Here is a 22500-nt window from a genome sequence, read left to right on the forward strand (position 1 = left end):
TCTCTCTCTCTCTATCTCTATCTTTCTCTCTCTTTCTCTCTGTCTGTCCGTCTCTCTCTCTCCTTAACTCGATACACATACTTCTCTCTCTCTCTCTCTCTCTATCTCTCTCACTCTCTCTATCTCTCTCTTTCTCTCTGTCTGTCCGTCTCTCTCTCTCTCCTTCTCTCTCTCTATATATATATCCATCTCTCCCCCTCTCTCTCTCCCTCTATCCCTCTCCTTCTATCTATCCATCTCTCTCACGTCTCTATCCATCTCTCTCTCACTCTCTCTCTCCCTCTCTATCTATCCATCTCTCACTCTCTATCCCCCCTCTCTCTCACTCTCTCTATCTATCCATCTCTCACTCTCTATCCCCCCCTCTCTCTCTCACTCTCTATCCCCCCTCTCTCTCTCTCACTCTCTCCCTCTCTATCCATCCATCTATTACTCTCTATCCCTCCCTCTCTCTCTCTCTCTCCCTCCCTTTCTCTCTCTCTCTCTCTCTCTCTCTCTCTCCCTCTCTCTCTCCTCTTCCCTCCTCTCTCTATCCCTCTCTCTCTCTCTCTCTCTCTCTCTCTATCTATCTATCTCTCCCCCCCCCCCCACTCTCTATCAACCTAACAATAAAACTGTATACTGTCTTAGCCACCAAGATTAGTGTCACAATTCTATTCACAGAACAAGGTGTCTGATTGACTTCCTGCCAGCAGACTCCAACATTAACATATGTGACTCAAAATGGTATTATGTCGGAACGAACCAGGTGCTTAAAAGTCGAATTTAATGTTAAACTGGTCAAACATATAAATTGTTGCCATTAGCACCCTAAAATATGGTATCCATTTTCCTCAATAAATCATATAAACTCAACACAAGTCTGATATTTCTGGCTATAAATTCAATTTTCAACATCTTAACAAACCCGACTTAATACCGTTTTGGGGCGAAGGGTCACATATTTAGACGTCACATTGTCCACACGACCTGCCAAGTATTACGAAAAATTCGTATAATTTGTTGTTTTTTTTTTGTTTTGTTTTTTTTTTGTTTTTTGCGCTCCAGCTACAGAGCTGTATAGGTCTCTTTGACTCAATAAATCTTGTAGAAAAGGAAAGTCTAGCTTCTTAGAACATTATATCCAGGATATTGGAGCATTTTTGGATCGTGTTGAGAGCAAATTGTTTATTTCTAACGCTATTTAAAGTGAATTTTTCCTCTTTTCCATTGGAAACTACGATCTTCTATTTTTTAATTATTTTTTTTTTGTTGTTGTTGGAAATTTCGAGTAGGCAGCTCTGCAGTATCTCTCTCTTATTTAAAATAAATAAATAAATAAATAAATAAATAATAAATAAATAAAAAATAAATAATAAATAAATAATAAATAAATAAATAAATAAATAAATAAATAAATAAATAAATAAATAAAATTCTCTTTATTCATTCGATAGGGGCAATTATCCTCTAGAGTCTGTTCCAAGGAAAGAACTAGAATAACCCAGGCCGCAGTGCAGCGCCAAAAATTGAGCTAGGGCGCGGTGACTTGCTCTCAATAAGGCCACACAGCGCAGCGGCGGACGATCGATCGAACTCGGTACCTTTCAGGTACGAAGCAAAGACTGCACCGCTGCTGAGTCACGCTGACCTTTTTTTAATACTTAAAAAAAAAATTAAATGAGCTTTTATATAGCGCAATATCCACTTAATGTGCTCAAAGCGCTTTACTAGGGGACCCTGGCCAACAGAAACATTTAACATGTAGGACGGGACATGACGCCTGTTAGGCGATATAACAATTTTTCGGACAAAGACAACGCTGTTAACGGCCAGGTACTCATTTTACACCTGAGTATGGTGAGAGAATGTGAGTAAAGAGCCTTTTACAAGGACTCAACTATGCGCCGAGCGCGAGGCTCGAACCCAGGACCTTCCGATCCGAAAGCGAGTGTCATTCCACTAGACCACATAGCCGTACTTGGAGGAGAAGAGAGTCAGACTGACTGAAATCCTAATATGTGACCCATCGTCTCAAAACGGTATTATGTCGGAACGAACCAGATGCTTAAAAGCCGAATTTAATGTCAAACTTGTCAAAATTATAAATTGTTGGCATTCGCACCCTAAAATATGGTGTCCATTCTCCTCAATAAATCATATAAACTCAACACAAGTCTGATATTTCTGGCTATAAATTCAGTTTTCAACATCTTAACCAACCCGACTTAATACCGTTTTGAGGCGAAGGGTCACATATGTGTCAGTGCATGACATAATCAGTCGGCTGCTTTTTATTTTTTATTTGTCTTATTATTTTTTTTTTCATTTTCTGAAAGAATATGCTCCCCGGGGGATTTTTCATGAAGTTATGTAATGGTCAGATGTATGGGAAATGTATCCGGTCAAGCAACTTTTCTAAAATATCATACTTTTTTCAACTTTACTAGCTGTTAAAAATGTATAGTAGTGAAATTAAGCTTTGATATTTCCGGAAGATGAACGAAAAGGGTTGATTTAATCATTTATGACAAGAACTCATTTTTGATAAAAATTGACCTTCTAACTAAACTTGGCAATACTTAAGTTCAAAACTTTTCACCATCCATAGGTCAAAGAAGATTAACACGGAGAAATATGACGACCTGTTTATATTTATATCAAACGAGATTTCTATCTCTTCCTGGTTTGGCCATAGGAAGAGTTGGTCAACCTCCCACCTGTTCATCTAACGTCACCCCTTTGTCATTCACTGTAACATTTTGTTTTGTTCAACTAATGACGTCTGAGATTATATTTGTACCGCCGATTGGTTAGACCTTGAGACGGGATCAAATCAGAATTAAGACACCTTGCTTTGCGGCACCCCCCGGGGAAATATTTTGACAGTTTTTTTCAGTCTTTATTCTCCGTTAACACAAAGTCGATATCCCATGAGTCCACTGGCAAGGACATGCCAAACAATCAAACAATCAAACAAACAAACAGAACGTGAGCTTTTATATTGGGCAATGTCCACATAACGTGCCTCAAAGCGATTTACAAGGGGTCCCTGGCCAACATCAATATTTACGTGTAAGAAGTGACATGACGCCTGTTAGGCGATGTTTTCGGGAAGAGATAACGCTGTTAACAGTCAGGTACTCGTTTTACACCCGAATACGGTGAGAGAATATGAGTAAAGAGCCTTTTCCAAGGACTCAACTATGCGCCGAGCGAGTAGTAGTAGTAGTAGTAGTAGTAGTAGTAGTAGTAGTAGTAGTAGTAGTAGTAGTAGTAGTAGTAGTAGTAGTAGTAGTAGTAGTAGTAGTAGTAGTAGTAATAGTAGTAGTAGTAGTAATAGTAGTAATAGCAGTAATAGCAGTAGTAGCAGTAGTAGCAGTAGTAGTAGTAGTAGTAGTAGTAGTAGTAGTAGTAGTAGTAGTAGTAATAGTAGTAGTAGTAGTAATAGTAGTAATAGTAGTAGTAGTAGTAATAGTAGTAATAGAGTAATAGTAGTAGAGTAGTAGTAGTAGTAGTAGTAGTAAGTAGTAGTAGTAGTAGTAGTAGTAGTAGTAGTAGTAGTGTAGGTAGTAGTAGTAGTAGTAGTAGTGTGTAGTAGTAGTAGTAGTATAGTAGTAGTAGTAGTAGTAGTAGTAGTAGTATGTAGTAAGTAGTAGTAGTAGTAGTATAGTAGTAGTAGTAGTAGTAGTAGTTAGTAGTAGTAGTAGTATAGTAGTTAGTAGTAGTAGTAGTAGTAGTAGTAGTAGTAGTAGTAGTAGTAGTAGTAGTAGTAGTAGTAGTAGTAGTAGTAGTAGTAGTAGTAGTAGTAGTGTAGTAGTAGTAGTAGTAGTAGTAGTAGTAGTAGTAGTAGTAGTAGTAGTAGTAGTAGTAGTAGTAGTAGTAGTAGTAGTAGTAGTAGTAGTATGTTAGTAGTAGTAGTAGTTGTAGTAGTAGTAGTAGTAGTTTGTAGTAGTAGTAGTAGTAGTAGTAGTAGTAGTAGTAGTAGTAGTAGTAGTAGTAGTAGTAGTAGTAGTAGTAGTAGTAGTAGTAGTAGTAGTAGTAGTAGTAGTAGTAGTAGTAGTAGTAGTAGTAGTAGTAGTAGTAGTATAGTATAGTAGTAGTAGTTAGTAGTAGTAGTAGTAGTATAGTAGTAGTAGTAGTAGTAGTTGTATAGTAGTTAGTAGTAGTATGTAAGTAGTAGTAGTAGTAGTATGTAGTATAGTAGTAGTGTAGTAGTAGTATAGTAGTAGTAGTATAGTAGTAAGTAGTGTTAGTATAGTGTAGTTAGTATCATTGTTGTTGTTATCATCATCGTCATCATCATCATTATTATTATTATTATTATTATTATTATTATTATTATTATTATTATTATTATTCTGACATCCGAACTTATGGGCCTAGTTAAACATTATTGTAATGGACTACATTTTGCATCAATTTTTTTTTTTTGAGATTTCCATTACAACAATGAGCCCATTAGGAATTGGGTTATCAGACCTCCAAATGAGTGCACGTCGCACAGCACCCATCTAGTTTTGCTGGGGTATTTTTTCAAACGAAGGCCGCAGCAGCTAATGACATATCAATATAGCTATTAAATAAGGAACAAGAGCCTCGTGTTGTTCTATTGATTTATTGGAAATTTACACCCACTTGACCCTGGAGTTAAGTTGTAATCTAGAGGGCACCACTTAAGTTTTTATTTTGTAGCAGTCCGTCTCCGAGATTCATTTTCCTGATGGGAAAAATAAAAATCATGTAAAGGTACTCTACAAATACAGAAAGCTATTTTGTTTTACACTAATTAACTACAATTGGAGGCCGGTTTTCAAAAACTCGCTAAGTTGATTTTTTTTTCCTACTTTTTGAGATTTCCCATCCATGAAATCAATTGAAATGTAAACTTTATTTCAAGCATCATTTGGTACAAGAATTTTCATAGATTTGTGTGAATTTGAAGTTTAAATATGATAGAATAATAGACTGAATGAGACATTTTAGGGGAAATAATCCTCGATATCTCAAAATGGGAAAAACGGAGTTAGGGATTTTTGGAAAACCACTCTTCAATTGTTTTATTACCTTTAGCTAAACAAACACCAGATTTTGTTGGGTTTTTTTTCGAGGAGTTACCGAGTAACGATTTCTTTCATCCAATCCACAGGTTACCCATCATGTCTACTTCGAACCAGGTGACGCCACGATCTACTACGAGCTCTTGTCCAACGGCACCATCACCATCTTCATCATCTTCTCCACGTGGCTCATCGTGGTCATGGCCGCAGAACGCTACATCGCGGTTTGCCACCCTCTACGCGCTAGGAAGGTTATATCCCTACGCCGTACTCGCACCGTCATCGCCATCGTTTTCGTCGTTTGCCTGCTGGCTACCATTCCAATATTTCTCGAACGTTCCATTGAGGAGGTAATTTGTGACGACGGCAGGAAGCTCTTGGAACTTCGCCGGAAAAGTCAGCAGTCTCAAAAACTTCGTCGGATTCTTTGGGCGGTTTTCTTCGATTTCATTCCCTGCATCGCACTCATTTATTTCAATATGTGCCTCATCATTCAGATACGAAAAGCAAAGAAATTAAGAGGAGGTCTTGCGCCTACGCATTACACATTCCAAGCCAACAGAGCATCGTCGAGACCCAACCCTAGTAGTAACAGTTTAAAAAATAAAGTAAACGAAAATCATGGTCTATCAAACGCTTTATTAAAATCACAAAACAACAAACACGAGTTCGAGACGGCTGTGGATAAGAGCGTTGTTGAAGTGAATAATCGGGAAGGTAATGGCGGTGGTGGGAACAATAACATTGGAAAGCAACGGAAAGCCAAAAGTCGAGCAGGCAGTACCCAAGACCGGTACTCACGGTTCACCATCGGGGGTAGGCTAACCACCTGCCACTCTCCACAGAATCAAAGTTCCGGAGATTCTGCATATCAAGGATCTAGCCCCACAACCCCGCAGAGAAAATTTACAGCGAAGCGTATGATGATAACCAATGGGAGTGGCACGTCGATCAGGAAACGACCGTCCGACTCGGCTCTAAATAGCGTCACAGCTACTTTAGTGGCTGTTGTGCTTCTATTTCTTATCCTCGTCTCTCCCAGCGAGCTGCTCAAATTTTCTCTCAGCTATACCAAGTCGGACCAGCGGTATATTGTGACGTACGTAACTAATTTCATGCAGGTTTTGAACTTCTCTCTTAACTTCGTTCTATACTGCGCAGTCAACAAGACATTCAGGCAAACCCTACGGGGTCTTGCTTGTTGTTGTTGGCTTTCTTTAACTGGATGATGATGATGACTGTGATAGTTATTTGACATTCTAGAATGAATTTCAAAAGGCTGCTGATCTCTCGGAGGTTAGAGTTTGTTGGGTTGTTTTTTGTTTTGTTTTTTTGTTGTTTTTTTTTTGTTGGGTTTTTTCTTTTGTTTTTTTCTTTTGTGTTTTATTTATTTATTTTTTTTTTTGTTGCTTTTTTGAAACAGTGCCAAAATCTACAACAAGTGAATTCCAGAGAATTCTGGAACAAGATTTCGAGTTCGATTACATCATCGTATTGTCAACGTCGGTCTTTAATATTCCTGACCGCTTCCGCCCCGAAAATGACAATATGTACATTTTGAACATCACCGAAAACTCTCGATTATCTTTGATTGCAAGTTGAGTGAACATTATTCTAAAGTGTTTGGAATAATATATCCTTATAACAACTGTGATCGTATCACTATCAGAATCAGTATAGTAACAGCAGCAGTGAGAATGAAGAAAGCATGCAAGATAACTCACCGTGTTAACCCTCTCCTTACCAACCATCGTAAAATCGTCATATCCGTTACGATACAACCACCAATTTTATCATTCTGATTTATTTTCAACATCACACAATTTCAATCATTTTTGTTATGTTATAACTATAAAAACTTGACATTGTGTTGTAGTTAGACCTCATTTTGCTGAACAATAATTATGTATAGAATGTATTTGCTTTTCTGTTTGAGTAAGAAAAATGTATTTTTGTGTTTGGTGGGTGTGACGTTTTGGGGAAATCTCTGAACATGGCTGGTGAGGAATGGGTTAATTAACTCATTCAACCCTAACACCGACTGTTACCCCATGCCTATTTATTACATTTTTCTGAGACAAAATTATAGGCGTATTATCAAAGCTATTGTTTAAAGTTTTTACATGTTAATGATAGTTGAATAAAACTATCTATGTACATGCTCATTTTAAATACATTTTTTTCCAATTTTGTAAAGTAGCAAAAATCTCTAGGATTGAGTGAGTTAAGCCTCTCCGTACCAACTATAGGATAATCGTCACGATACAACCAACATTTTTCTTATTCAAATTTCTTTTGTACATCATAAAATTTAAAGAAAATGAACAGTGTGTTGTAGAGTATGTTTTGCTGAAGAAATTATGTATCGGAAGAACGTATCTACTGCTATACGTCTATTGTGTTTGAGTGATAAAAAATATTTTTGTGATAGATAGGTGTGAAGTGGGGAAAATCCTGAAAGTGGCTGTTAAGGAGAGGGTTAAAAAGATAATGCTTTTGAATGTGCCGCTATGTGGTCTAGTGGTATGACACTCACTTTCGGATCGGAAGGTCGTGGGTTCGAACCTCGCGTTCGGTGCATAGTTGAGTCCTTGGAGAAGGCTTTTTACTCACATTCTTTCACCGTACTCAGGTGTAAAACGAGTACCTGGCCCTTAACAGCGTTGTCTTTGTCCAAACAAAAATTTGTAATATCGCCTAACAGGCGTCATGTCCCGTTCTAAATGTTACGTGTTGCTGTTGGCCAGGGACCCTTGTAAAGCGCTTTGAGCACGTTTAGTGGATATTGCGCTATATAAAACCTCAAGTTTAAGTTTAAATGCATTGGTCACACTGACAGTATAACTTCATACTGGAAATTAACCTAATGTGATATAATATATTATAGTAATATAGACCAGGCCTCTGTGAGGTTTTACCAATGAGTTAACTGTTGTGGCATCTGATGATGATGATGATGATGATGATGATGATGATGATGATGATGATGATGATGATGATGATGATGATGATGATGATGATGTTGTTGTTGTTGATGCCGGATTTTTTTTTTTTTTTTGTTTTTTTTTTGTTTTTGTTTTTTTTTTTTTTTTTTTTTTGTTTTTTTTTTGTTTTTTTTTACTACAATGTTACTAGTGTGCATCTTGTGTGAGTGTGTCTATGTCAATATTGTATTGTTATATATATGTGTAACAAAATGACAAATTGTCACTTTTTGGGGACAATAAAGATATATTATTACTATTAATTTGGAAATTGTAAAGAATTCGTATGTGTTGACATACGTCAAGTCATGACGACAAACCCCCTGCTGCACTCATCGATAAGGATTAATTTTATTTATTTATTCATTTATTTACATGTGTGTATAAAATTCTAAAAAATTCTAAGGATATATTCATATTCATATATATATATATATATATATATATATATATATATATATATATATATATATATATATATATATATATATATATATATTTATGAGTGTTGGTGGGTACTTGTAGGTACGAAAGTGCTCGATAATGGTGGTTAGAGCTAATATATAATGTAAATTTTCACTCACATTTTTTGCCGAGACGACTCGTTTCTGTGTTTTTCCTTTAATTCACACTTCTTCAGTCGGCATAATCCATTCTGTCATGTCCGTAGAAAACTCCAAACTCCGACTGAAGAAGTGTGAATTAAAGGAAAAACACAGAAACGAGTCGTCTCGGCAAAAAATGTGAGTGAAAATTTACATTATATATATATATATATATATATATATATATATATATATATATATATATATATATATATATATATATATATATATATATATATATATATATATATATATATATATATATATATAAATATATATATATATATATCCAATCAAATAATGAAAACGAATAATATTATTATATGAAAATAACGGAGAAGTTAATTGAGTTGCAATCTATTTCAAAAACAGGTGTAATTCGAGTTTCATTGCATGAACGACCTTGCATATTTATAGTTACCTGTTATTTCAATTAAGAGTAAGTGTAAGCTGGGACGGGTCGGTGGCGTATAGGTAGGAAAGTCGATTTTGGGAAGAAAGGTGTTGAGTTCGAATCCAAGTGGGAACTCGTGGGTTTTCTCTCGAAACTGGGTTATAGTGACTGTTGCAGCGGTAAACAACTGTAAACAATCGTAAACAACGGTAAACAGCGGTAAACGGTGCTTGAAAAGGGAAGGAGCACATTTAACGAGTTGGCTATCGTAGTTCAGTAAGTAGCACATCTAACCGGTAATCAGAAGGTGTCTATGTGGTCTTGTGGTATGACACTCGCTTTCGGATCGGAAGGTCCTGGGTTCGAGCCTCGCGCTCGGCGCATAGTTGAGTCCTTGGAAAAGTCTCTTTACTCACATTCTCTCACCGTACTCAGGTGTAAAATGAGTACCTGGCCGTTAACAGCGTTGTCTTTATCCGAAAAATTGTAATATCGCCTAACAGGCGTCATGTCCAGTCCTACAAGTTAAATGTTGCTGTTGGTCAGGGACCCCTTGTAAAGCGCTTTGAGCACATTTAGTGGATATTGCGCTGTATAAAGCTCAATTAAAAAAACAATACGGCCTGAGATTCGATCTCCTGTCGAGGCTGACTGATTTGTTGGCATGTTTGTTGTTCCCCCTTGTGATTTTGGTTCTTGCTTTGTCTGGCACTTTTCATACACACTTGTTTAGATCTTTATCTTCAGAAAGACGCGGAGAATTAATAAAGATGGCCAGAAAAACTCGGCATTCAAATATCAATCAATTTAAATAGCCGTCGTCTTTGGAAGGGTGGGGAGGGGGTGGGGGTCTCAAATCCGGGATCTCGCGTCCCTCTGGAGTGCGGCAATTAAACTGCTAAGAAAAATAACACTATTTACGTTAAGGCGGACGTAAGCATAAATTTGAAGTAAAGATAGTATTTGCTTGGTTAAGAAGCTCATTACATTGCCGTCGGAAGTATAACGGACCAACACACAAAACTGTGTGTATCCAAGAACGTTTATAGATAGTATGCGCTTGGCTAAGAAACTCACAACATTGCCATCCGGAAGTTTAACGAACCAACACACACAACTATGTGTAACCTTAAACTTTTATAGTCAAGTTAAAACAGTTTAGTGAGAATCACTCACAAACGCGGATGGCAAAATACAATAACAAAGGCTTGAATGACGTCATCTTCGTTCTATCTATAGTCGGGTTAATACAGTTTAGTGAGCATTAAGTACTCATAGAACTTGCTATAGGCAAGGGTGGTATTTCTTGTCAAGCGGCATTACTTACCATTACTTAAATTTGCTATCAATTGTTTAGGGCTCATCGTCAGGTGTGTGAGTACAAACATCGACTTTACGGGAAAACTGTAGCGTCAATGAGCGTGATCGTGTATAGCTATATAGATTTGGTGAAAAGAATTACATACACATTTTGGCTTATTTGTAGATAGGATCTTTTGGTTAGGTAAGCATCTCTAAAAAGGAAAAGAAGAAGAAGAAGAAGAAGAAGAAGAAGAAGAAGAAGAAGAAGAAGAAGAAGAAGAAGAAGAAGAAGAAGAAGAAGAAGAAGAAGAAGAAGAAGAAGAAGAAGAAGAAGAAGAAGAAGAAGAAGAAGATAGAAAGAAAATTAAATCCAGGCGATTATAATTTGCTAAATTGTGAATGGCAGCAGGCTGAATGATTTTGTTTGAATGCCAGTTTGTGTGTGTGTGTGTGTGTGAGAGAGAGAGAGAGAGAGAGAGAGAGAGAGATAGATAGAGAGAGAGAGATAGAAAGATAGATAGAGAGAGAGAGAGAGAGAGAGAGAGAGAGAGAGAGAGAGAGAGAGAGTGTTTCTTTGCTTGGGTGATATTTAATCAATGGCAAAGTTAACAATGGGAATGTAGTTTCATGTGGCCTTTCTGCTAATTCGATTCTATTGACGACGATCAACCAATCGGTTGTTTATCATCAGCCCTAAAATCATATCGTGCTAAAGGTATGAAAGAATGTGTTGGGGCAGGAAACAATAATCATGTTACAAATAGCTGTGGCAATTTACACGCTATGAGTGTTGTGCCAACGTTATAGACAATTCATGTCATCTAACTATAGCCGATAGTTTAATGACTGGATTTTAAAGCATATTTTAGTATTTTTATTTATTTATGTATTCATTCATTCATTCATTCATTCATTCATTCATTCATTCATTCATTCATTCATTCATTCATTCATTCATTCATTCATTTATTTATTTATTTATTTAAAGGGTAAATCAAACAAAATGGTTTAAATCGGGAGTTGATCTCACAATACAAATTACTACTACTGATTGTGTATTATAATGCTTTTCGTTATAATCTTGTACGTTTTGCCTTGTTTATGGAACGCATAATATTATGTTTGATAAACACTATAATATTTCGTTTATTATATTTAAACAAAACAAATCAAAAAAAAAATAAAATAAGTATCTCCACATTAAAAAAAAAAATTATAAATAAAATGACGTGATATAAATAGACCCTCTTTATATGTTGTATTAACGGCAGTCGCTCGTGTTAAGATTCATTAAAATGAGATTAAACGTGATTTTATTATCATGATCCTCTATCTACATTTTCTTTACGTGTTGTGTTGTAAATTACAAACAGAACAATTATATATATATATATATATATATATATATATATATATATATATATATATATATATATATATATATATATATATATATATATATATTATATATATATATATATATATTATGCCTTTTAATGTGTTTGTGTTTCCTCTTCGTAATATCATGTATTCTTGTTTACACTATCTTAATTTAGAGATATGAATTTTATTAGACATTATCTACCATGTCCTGTTTTTGTTTTGTTTTTTGTTTTTGTTTTTCTTTTTTGTTGGGGTTTTTTGTTGTTGTTTGGTTTGTTTTTTGTTTTTGGTTTAGATATTTGTTTTGTTGGGTTTTTTTTTTGTTGGCTTTTTTATTTATTTAATTATTTTTTTTTGTTTACTTTTTGTCGTGTTTGTTTTTGTATTTTATCTTCTTTCTTTGTTTTAGTTTTTGATTCGTCCCTAATGTTTGTTTTTTTTTTGTTGTTGTTGTTTTGTTTGTTTTTGTATTTGTTTTTGGTTTATTTGTTTTGTTGTTTTTTTGTGTTGGCTTTTTTCAATATATATATATATATATTATTATTTTTTTTGGTGCTTTTTGTCGTGTTTGTTTTTTTTATTTTCTTTCTTTGTTTAAGTTTTGGATTCGTCCCTAATGTTAATGTTATGATTCAGCAAATACCGTTATTGTGAAACTAAAGGTTATTTCAAAGGTCAAAGAGTTGGTATTATTTTTGTTTAATGTGTTTGTTGAGGGAGAAGAAAGAAATTCCAGTGTCTCCTTCAGTATAGATAGTTTGCGCTTGGCTGAGAAGCTCATAACATTGCCATCCGGAAGTATAACGGACGAACACACAAAACTGTGTGTATCCATGAACGTTTATAATCGGGTTAATACATTTCAGTGAGCATTACTCAAAAACGCGGATGGCAAAAAACAATAACAAAGACCTGAGTGACGTCGTCTTCGAACTGTCTTATAGATAGTATGCAAATGACGTCACTCAGCTCTTTGTTTTTTGTTTTTAGTCAACTAGTTTTATGAGTAGTTCTCACTAAACTGTACGAAGCGGACGAAAGATAGTATGCGCTTGGCTAAGAAGCTCACAACAGTGCCATCCGGAAGTATATTGGACCAACACACAAAACTGTAACCATGGACTTTTATAGTCTGGATAATAAGTTAAGTGAGAATTACTAATAAACGTGGATGGCAAAAAACAATAACAAAGACCTGAGTGACGCCAACTTTACTCTATCTACAAACCTTTAAGGCTACACATAGTTTTAATTACTGGTACGTTATATCCGGCTGACAGATATTGAGTTTTTATTTATTTGTATTTAACTAAACGCATAGCATCAATAGAATCTTATTATATCTTGATATCCAATTATTGAGATTATAAGTTTTAGTATGTCGCTTGGACTACGGGAGGAACCTCAACCACAATAGCCAATCCGCATCTAAGTAAAACGGATCAACACACAAAACTATTTGTAACCTTGAACGTTTATAGCCTGGTTAATACAGTTTAGTGAGAATTACTCATAAACGCGGATGGCAAAAAAAAAAAAAAGAAAAAAAAGAAAAAAAAAAAGACGAAAAAAACTATCAAAACTACTACTGAGATCCAATGTCTAACTTCAAATATTATAGTAAAAGCGCTTCCAGGACTGTTACACAAACATTTCTATGGAATATTAAAGGCTACAATCAAGATATGTGTAACCATGAATTTAATAAAATCTGGTTTTAATAAAGTTTAATGAAAAATCACAAACCCGGATGGCGAAAAACAAGAATTAACAAATGGCCTGAGTGACGTTATCTGCATTTAACTATTATCGTTTTATACATAATACAATTAATTATTCTTTGTATTTTATAGGGAATGAGATTAGCGGAAGAGTAGCGTCTCCTTGATTGGACGTCACCCATAATCTGTGACGTCACCGGCGAAAAAGTTATTAGAAAGAGAACGTCATGTTGGTTGTGCGCATGCGTCTCTCGTCCTCGCTTCCGGTGAAAGCGGCTTGAGACTCGCCGGTGACGTCACAGACGTCCAATCAAGGGACGCTACTCTTCCGCTAATCTCATTCCCTATAGAAATACACGAAGGAAGAAATTAATTGTGAGGCTGGCTGAGAAAACCCGGGAAGACGCGGCAAGATTCGATTTGAAATATGAGCCAAAATCGAAGATAAAGTGTTTCCCATAGCAACACATTTTATTCAGAAAAGAAAAAAAAATCATTACTTGGTTTTAATAGACAAAGAAAGAAAATTAAAAGTGGTAAATGATCAGAAAGATGTGGTTTACACCACTGTATACATAACTCAATTTATTAAATTTGAGCATCTTTCCGGGTTTTCTCAGCCAGCCACACAATTATTAAGCAATAGGGTTCAACAGTCGTGACGTCACTTCCCTTGTAATGACGCATAGTAACTGGTTCCAACCATCGGAACAATGGCAGACGCCATTCTGCCATTAACTCCATCACCTCACCGCCCTTATGAAATACTTCTCCGACGGGCATAAAAGTGTATCCAGAGGATAAAATCATTATAAATCTGATCACGTTTTGACTTTCATACATTCTGATCACATGACACGTGAAAAATGTTATAGCCAGAAGAAGAATAAAGAGAACCGATTTTCCTTGTTTAGAACCAAGCTGCCGGTTGCTGGGCGGACGTGACATCAGACTATTGAACCCAAATCAGTGCCGCCGGTAATGGCTTAACTAACCATTGCGAAATCGAAGCAGACGTGTGGTTAGAGGACTATTACTCTACCGTACTCTGAATAAACCCATATTTTTAAAATTTGGCCAGAAAACTCGCCCTTGAAATTTAAATATCGATCCATTTAAATGATCCTCATCTTGGTTAAAAAGAAGAAAAAAAAAAACACTCTCAAACCCGGAACTTCGCGAAGTCCCAGGTTTGAGAGTTTTTTTCCGAGATGAGGGTTATTTAAATCGATCGATATTTGAAGGACGAATTTTCTGGCCAAATTTTAAAATACTGGTTTTTCCAGAGTACGCACTAGGCCTAGTGACCCTGTAATCAGTCTTGTGGAAAACCCTATTGCAAAACGAAGCCTTTTCTTATTCTCCCTGGATACTTTTTTTTTGGTGAATGCTGGCGAAATAAGCTCACGTATCTTCTCGTCTTTACTACTTATTGTGAAGTTAAGTTCTTATTTATTCATAAAATAGCTGTTTTTTCCCCTATTTAAGTTATCATGTTTTATTTTGTTCGTTTGTTTTGTTTGTTTTGAACTTAACCTCTGCAATGAGGTATCCTATCAAATGATAATAATAGTAATAATAAAATCTTCAAAACTTAATTCTCATAGGGGGGGGGGGGGGGTTCAAGGTCGTCTAATATAGGTTCCGGCGTTCATAAAAATCCCAAATCTCAAAGCGCTTTACAATGAGTTCCTGGTCAACAGCAACACTTAACACGTAGGATGGGACATGACGTCTGTTAGGCGATATTACAATTTTTTCGGACAGAGACAACGCTGTGTACGGACAGGTACTCATTTTACACCTGAGGACAGTGAGAGAATGTGAGTAAAGAGCCTTTTCCAAGGACTCAACTATGCGTCGAGCGAGGCTCGAACCCATAACCTTCCGATCCGAAAGCGAGTATCATACCAATAGAACACATAGTCGTATATAAAGTTTATGACAAGTTGGGGATCATTTTAATCTATTGATGGGCGAAAATTGTCCAAACGAAACGTGAAAAATATTATTTTACGCCAGTAGGGTATAAAGTGGATGGTAAAAAGTTGGAGAAACACACACACACACACACACACACACACACACACACACACACACAAATAAACTATGTATGAAAGAGTGCTAAACAAAACCAAAAAAAGAACTGTCTTTTGTAGGTGGTTAGAGTCGTGGTTTTTAACCACTCGGTCTAAATAGGCTTCAATAGTCGTGACGTCACTTCCATCTCAATGACGCATACTAACTTAGTAACTGGTTCTAAACTAACGGAACAATGGCGGACGCCCTTATGAAACACTTCTCCGACGAACATAAAAGTGTATCCAAAGGAGGAGAAGAACATAAATCTGATCATGGTTTGACTTTGATACATTCTGATCACATGACATGTGGAAAAGTCAGCATGTAGAATAAAAAGTACGGATTTTCTTTGTTTAGAACCAAGCTGCTGGTTGCTGGACGGACGTGACATCAGACTGTCGAATCCAATTACAGTAGTTTGACAAAAAACGTTCACTTCCGATATGGATTCATTAGGATGACTCACTGTGTGGTTCTTGAAGATGTGGGGAAGCTAGCGGGAAGACAGGAACCCATTGCTTGCAATGGTTAAAAGACGGAGAAAAACGTGCATGATTTGGACATCCGGTCAGACATGAGAGCTTGTGCAGAGACAGTCATACAAGGCACGGTGGAAGAAGGTCAAAGAAGAGGAAGACAAAGGAAATTTATGTGGTTGGATAAGACGGGCAGCCTCTTATGGTTTTCACACTACTATGTTATGACGATCGACCCAATCAGCAAAGTCCGGTCCGCATTCGTTCACCGTCGCAAACCCGCCGGGTAGCATCGTCACAACACACCGTTCGACAAGATGCTCTGCCGTCTCAGGTTCTTGCCCACAGTGGGTACATGTTGGACAGGTAGAAAGACCTCACCGATGAAGCGCACTTGCCGTTAGGCAGCTCCTCGACCGAAGCCGATTCGCAGCCACCCAGTGTCTCCTCTTACTGGTGTCAAAGCCTGGCAACTTCTCACCAAGCTTAGAGGAGCCTACATCCCCGCCCTCACGAGGGATTGAATTCGTCCAAACCGACTTCCATCTCATATGTGCAGTTCTGTCCGTAGTCAGGGATTCTGTGTACAAGGGTTGCCGGGACTTATTTCGGATAAGACGGGAAAACAGACATCACGGCTTGTGCAAGATAGTCAGTCATTCAAGGCACAGTGGAAGGTCAAAGAAGAAGAAGAATAAGAAGAAGAAGAAGAAGAAGAAGAAGAAGAAGAAGAAGAAGAAGAAGAAGAAGAAGAAGAAGAAGAAGAAGAAGAAGAAGAAGAAGAAGAAGAAGAAGAAAAGAAGAAGAAGAAGAAGAAGAAGAAGAGAAGAAGAAGAAAGAAGAAGAAGAAGAAGAAGAAGAAGAAGAAGAAGAAGAAGAAGAGAAGAAGAAGAAGAAGAAGAAAGAAGAAGAAGAAGAAGAAGAAGAAGAAGAAGAAGAAGAAGAAGAAGAAGAAGAAGAAGAAGAAGAAGAAGAAGAAGAAGAGAAGAAGAGAAGAAGAAGAAGAAGAAGAAGAAGAAGAAGAAGAAGAAGAAGAAGAAGAAGAAGAAGAAGACAAAGGAAAGAATGGGGGAAAATAAGAGAAGAAGATTGAAGACGAATGAGAGACAGAGAAATAGAAGAAGAAGAGAGAAGAGAAGAAGAAGAAGAGAAGAAGAAGAAGAAGAAGAGAAGAAGAGAAGAAGAAGAAGAAGAGAAAGAAGAAAGAAGAAAGAGAAGAAGAGAAGAGGGGTTATGGTTGGATAACATCAAGGAATTGATATGATTGACGCTGTATGAGCTAGACAGAAAGATACATGGCGAGATAATGGATGGCACCGTGTTGTGAAGGCTAAATGCATCCCGCAAGTCTCCCCGACCACCATCCACCCGGTCATGGGAGTAAGTGAGTGGGTGAGTGAGGGGATCGTTTCAATCCATCGATAATTGCAGAAAAATGGATTTTCTGACCAAAACGTTCAATATCTGGTTTGTTTGTTTGTTTTTTTGTTTTTTGTTGTTTTTTTTTTTTTTGTTTTTTTGTTTTTTTGGAGTTTGTTTTTGTTTTGTCTTTTTTTGGTTTTGTTTTTGTTTTTTTTGTTTTTTGCTTTTTGTTTTTGTTTTTTTTTTTTTGTTTTTTGTTTCTTTTGTTTTGTTTTGTTTTTTGGGGGGTGGGGGTTGTTGTTTTTGTTTAGTGGGTTTTTGTGTTTTTTTTTTTTTTATGTGGGGTGTTTTTTTAGTTCTTTGGGAGGGGGTGGGGGGGGGGGGGTTAGTATACGTAAGTAATATTAATATACCCTATGGAGATAAAGATAAAGGAAGTAAATGTGGCTCATATGAACAACACAAAACAGACGACGCTTCGGCCATTGACCTTCTTCAAGTAAACACGAAATATGAAATATTATGTTCTACGTATTAGATTGTCATGATAGTTAAAACATTATATAGATCTAGGTAAAAAAAATATGATGTGTGATATTATTGAATAACCTCGACTGATCGATTTGAAATCACTGACACGGTAAAACAAATATGTCACTATTAAAGGGGAACGGAACACGAAATAAATAAATTCAAACTGCAACAGCTTGACCAAAAAGACAAACCATGACTGCCATTTATCACGCGCGCCAAATTTTTGTTTTTGTTTTGTTTTGTTTTGGGGGTTTTTTTTCGTTTTTTTTTTTTTTATTAACGAGTTTCTGATAGTAACAAAAATGAAAGCTCACATATTTTTTTTAATTAGCGAGATTGCCTTCCCCAAAGCAGTGGTGATAGGCGATCAATGAAATGCATTTGAAATAGTGGGGTATTAGTATTAGTATTAGTCCCACATGCTTGTTTAAATATATGAAATAATACTATATTGATTATCAATTGTTGACGGTTATTGCTTATCTGAATTCATATTTCTAAAACATATAGTTTCTTTGAATGCATCATACCCCCCCCCCCCCACCCCGTCCCCGACTTCCGCTACACGTGCGGCTATGTGGTCTAGTGGTATGACACTCGCTTTCAGATCGGAAGGTCCTGGGTTCGAGCCTAGGGCTCGGCGCATAGTTGAGTCCTTGGAAAAGGCACTTTACCCACATTCTCTCACCGTACTCATGTGTAAAATGAGTACCTGGCCGTTAACAGCGTTGTCTTTGTCCGAAAAATTGTAATATCGCCTAACAGGCGTCATGTCCCGTCCTACATGTTAAATGATGCTGTTGACCAGGTACCTCTTGTAAAGCGCTTTGAGCACATTCAGTGGATATTGCGCTATATAAAGCTCAAATTTTTTTTACACACATTATCAAGGTTGTTCATGTTTAGCCTTTGGACCAACAAATTGAAAAGTTCTTCGATTCGATACAGCAAGTCAAAACATAGGCTATACATAGAACGGAGATGACGTCACTCAGGCCTTTGTTATTGCTTTTTGCCAACCGCGTTTATGAGTAATTCTCACTAAATTGTATTAACCAGACTATAAACGGTCAAGGTTACACATAGCTTTATGTGTTGGTCCGTTATACTTCCTGGTGGCAATGTTATGAGCTTCTTAGACAAGCGCGTACTATCTATAGACTAGTTTTTAAAGAGGTGATTTGGCTTTTTACAAAACTTTTTCAAAAGGTATAAAACGTCTTGCTTATTTAGAATTGGATTCAGTAGTCTGATTTCACGCCGCCCGGCAACGGCGGCCATCTTGGTTCTAAACAAAGAAAATCATTACTGTTTATTCTTCATGCTGGCTAGAAATTTTCATATATGCCTTTTGATCAGAATGTGTAAAAATCAAAACATGATCAAATTTATGTTTTTTCCCCTCTGGATACACTTTTATGCTCGCCGAAGAAATATTTCATACGGGCTCCGCCATTGTTCCGATAGTTTAGAGCCAGTGTTACTAAGTTACCATGCGTCATTAGGAAGGAAGTGACGTTACGACTGTTGAAGAGAATTAACGTCGAATACACGGGAAATGTCCAGAGAATAATCGAGATAAACCACTGCCGTATTCGAGAAATAAAAGACTCACTTGATTTGAGATTTTTTTGAAAAGATGATGATGATGATGATGATGATGATGATGATGATGATGATGGTGATGATGATGATGATGATGATGATGATGATGATGATGATGATGGTGATGATGGTGATGATGATGGTGATGAGATGATGATGATGATGATGGTGATGATGATGATGATGAGATGATGATGATGATAATAATAAAATAATAATAATGATAATAATATTAAGGATAATAATAATAATAATAATAATAATAATAATATAATAATAATAATAATAATAATAATAATAATAATAATAATAATAATAATAATAATAATAATAATAATAATAATAATAATAATAACAATAAAAATAATAATAATAATAATAATAATAATAATAATAATAATAATAATAATAATAATAATAATAATAATAATAATAATAATAATAATAATAATAATAATAATAATAATAATAAACAGGGGAGAAGAGAAAGAATGAGAGAGAGAGAGAGATAGATAGAGAGAGAGAGAGAGAGAGAGAGAGAGAGAGAGAGAGAGAGAGAGAGAGAGAGAGAGAGAGAGAGAGAGAGAGAGAGAGAGAGAGAGAGTGAATCAGTGGTATGATTTGATTGTTTGTGGGTTGTTTTTAATTGTTATACAGGAGACTAAAAGCGGTTCATAGATTGGGTTTGTATTCAAATCCTCTTGATCAATGTTTGCTTACATAGAAAAGGGGGGAAAGAATAGAATTTTACAGACGCCCGCTGTGTGCAACAATCAATGCCCAACTGGTGTGAACATAATCATTATAATGGCCAATAATATGATCCATATATATATATATATATATATATATATATATATATATATATATATATATATGTATATACTACTGACGACATGGAGGGCATAGAAACAATTGTCTCGGCAAAAAAATATGTGAGTGACTTTATTTTTATTATATATATATATATATATATATATATATATATATATATATATATATATATATATATATATATATATATATATATATATATATATATATATATAATGAAAACATAAACCATGAAATAATAGTGCTCGTTGTTATGCTTAATGTTTAGCAACCCCAAAATATGTGAAGTAAATTTTAATGATACACATGTTTAACGTTGCAGCGTACGACATAGGCGGCGTACACTTATTTGTACCAAACTGATAACCCAATTCATTAGGGGCTCATTGTTGAAATATATAAATCTTTTTTTTTAATGACGCAAAATATTGTCCATTATAACAGTATTAAACGTGGCCCATAAGTGGATTGGGATGTCAGACCTGCATATAAGTATACATCGAACATGGGTCATTTAACTCTCTCCTTACCAGCCATTTTCAGAATTTTCCGCAAAACTTCACACCCAACTAACATAAAAATAGATTTTTTATCACTCAAACACAATAGCAGTAAAGTTCTTGCGATAAATAATTTCTTTAGCAAAACATGCTCTACAACACACTGTTCATTTTCTTTAAATTTCATGATGTACAAGAGAAATTTGAATAAGAAAAAATGTTGGTTGTATCGTAACGAATGTGACGATTTTCCTGTAGTTGGTAAGGAAAGGGTTAAGCGCCAGAAAAAGTAAGAAAGTTTTTTTTAAGGCTTTTACGGCGCTTGCAACATATTTAGGTCATATCAGCACCAATAAAAAGGAAGAAAATTGGATAGTAAAAAGCATTCTAGACTAGATGTACAATTAAAATGACCTGAGGAAAAAGTAAGACACGGGAGACATGATTCAAATAGCGAACAGATGTGTAGATTCCAAAAGCACACGATTAGTGTACTTTGTAGTTTGAATTTACCATGAAGTGCGGCTATGTGGTCTAGTGGTATGACACTCGCTTTCGGATCGAAGGTCGTGGGTTCGAGCCTCGCGTTCGGCGCATAGTTGAGTCCTTGGAGAAGGCTCTTTAATCATATTCTCTCACCGTACTCAGGTGTAAAACGAGTACCTGGCCGTTAACAGCGTTGTCTTTGTCCAAACAAAAATTTGTAATATCGCCTAACAGGCGTCATGTCCCGTTCTAAATGTTACGTGTTGCTGTTGGCTAGGGACCCCTTGTAAAGCGTTTTGAGCACGTTTAATGGATATTGCGCTATATAAAAGCTCAAGTTTTTTTTTACCAAAAAGTCTCCTCACCCTGACAGATCTCACTAAGAGGAATACTCTCAAATGTTAAAATATTATTTTACGCTAGTGTTGTGGAAAACTGGGGAAAAATATGTATGAAACAGTGCTAAACAAAACAGAAAGTGAACTGTCTATTGTTGTTGTATCGTATACAGCTAGTATATGCTGACTGACGACATGGAGGGTATAGAAACAATTGTCTCGGCAAAAAATATGTGAGCTAATAGTTTCTAAAAACCTTAAAATTCTCTGTGCAACTTTTATGCATAGATTTTTTTATTTTTTTTTTTTTGTTTGTTGCTTTAGGTCTCTTCCAACACAATTGAGGTTATATGAGAGACCGCTGAAACAAAAAAAACAAGCAATCTAACAAAAATAGTACAAATGTAAATCAAAATCATAACCTAAAGATATCATAAGCTAAATTATAAATAACCAAGAACAAACAGGCAGAAGATTTCCAGAAAAAAAATATCCCCTGTCAAAAATACAATCAAAAACCAAAGAAGCAGGATAGGCTAGTAAAGAGAAGAAGAAACGACATCACTATCGGATCGTACACCCATGCGAACATCATAGGTATATGATTCAAGGGTGATGCTCCCATCCAACCACCCGCTATGCATAGATATAATTTATGAATTATATAATTAGTATTCAATGTCAATTAATTGATAATATAGAGAATGAAATATCTAGATAGTACATAAATAATAAGTGTCATATTCAATATTCGTAGTATAATCTACTCTATTTACATTCATGTTGGGCAGGTGGTGGTAGTCGTGGTTGAACCACTCGGTCTAAATTGTCGTAGTTCGACAGAAACCGTTTACT

At 35.8% G+C, this 22500-nt stretch overlaps 2 protein-coding genes across 8 annotated transcripts in view; one reads left to right on the forward strand and one right to left on the reverse strand.

The window, feature by feature from the left end:
• LOC144976671 (uncharacterized) overlaps positions 1-8419 on the forward strand; it is a 50025-nt gene extending 41606 nt beyond the window's left edge. For all 7 annotated transcript variants that reach the window (XM_078921006.1, XM_078921005.1, XM_078921002.1 and 4 more), the window contains exon 3: positions 5129-8419. In XM_078921006.1, the coding sequence (XP_078777132.1) occupies positions 5129-6268 (1140 nt within the window). In that variant the 3' untranslated portion in view covers positions 6269-8419. The remainder of the gene's footprint in view (positions 1-5128) is intronic.
• LOC144976670 (ATP-dependent DNA helicase Q4-like) overlaps positions 1-22500 on the reverse strand; it is a gene marked incomplete in the record, with an annotated part of 482011 nt that overhangs the window by 201011 nt on the left and 258500 nt on the right.

This window comes from Berghia stephanieae, chromosome 7 (genome assembly GCF_034508935.2).
Source record: "Berghia stephanieae isolate SIO BIC M18660-M18661 chromosome 7, UCSD_Bste_1.3, whole genome shotgun sequence".
Taxonomy (NCBI): domain Eukaryota; kingdom Metazoa; phylum Mollusca; class Gastropoda; order Nudibranchia; family Aeolidiidae; genus Berghia; species Berghia stephanieae.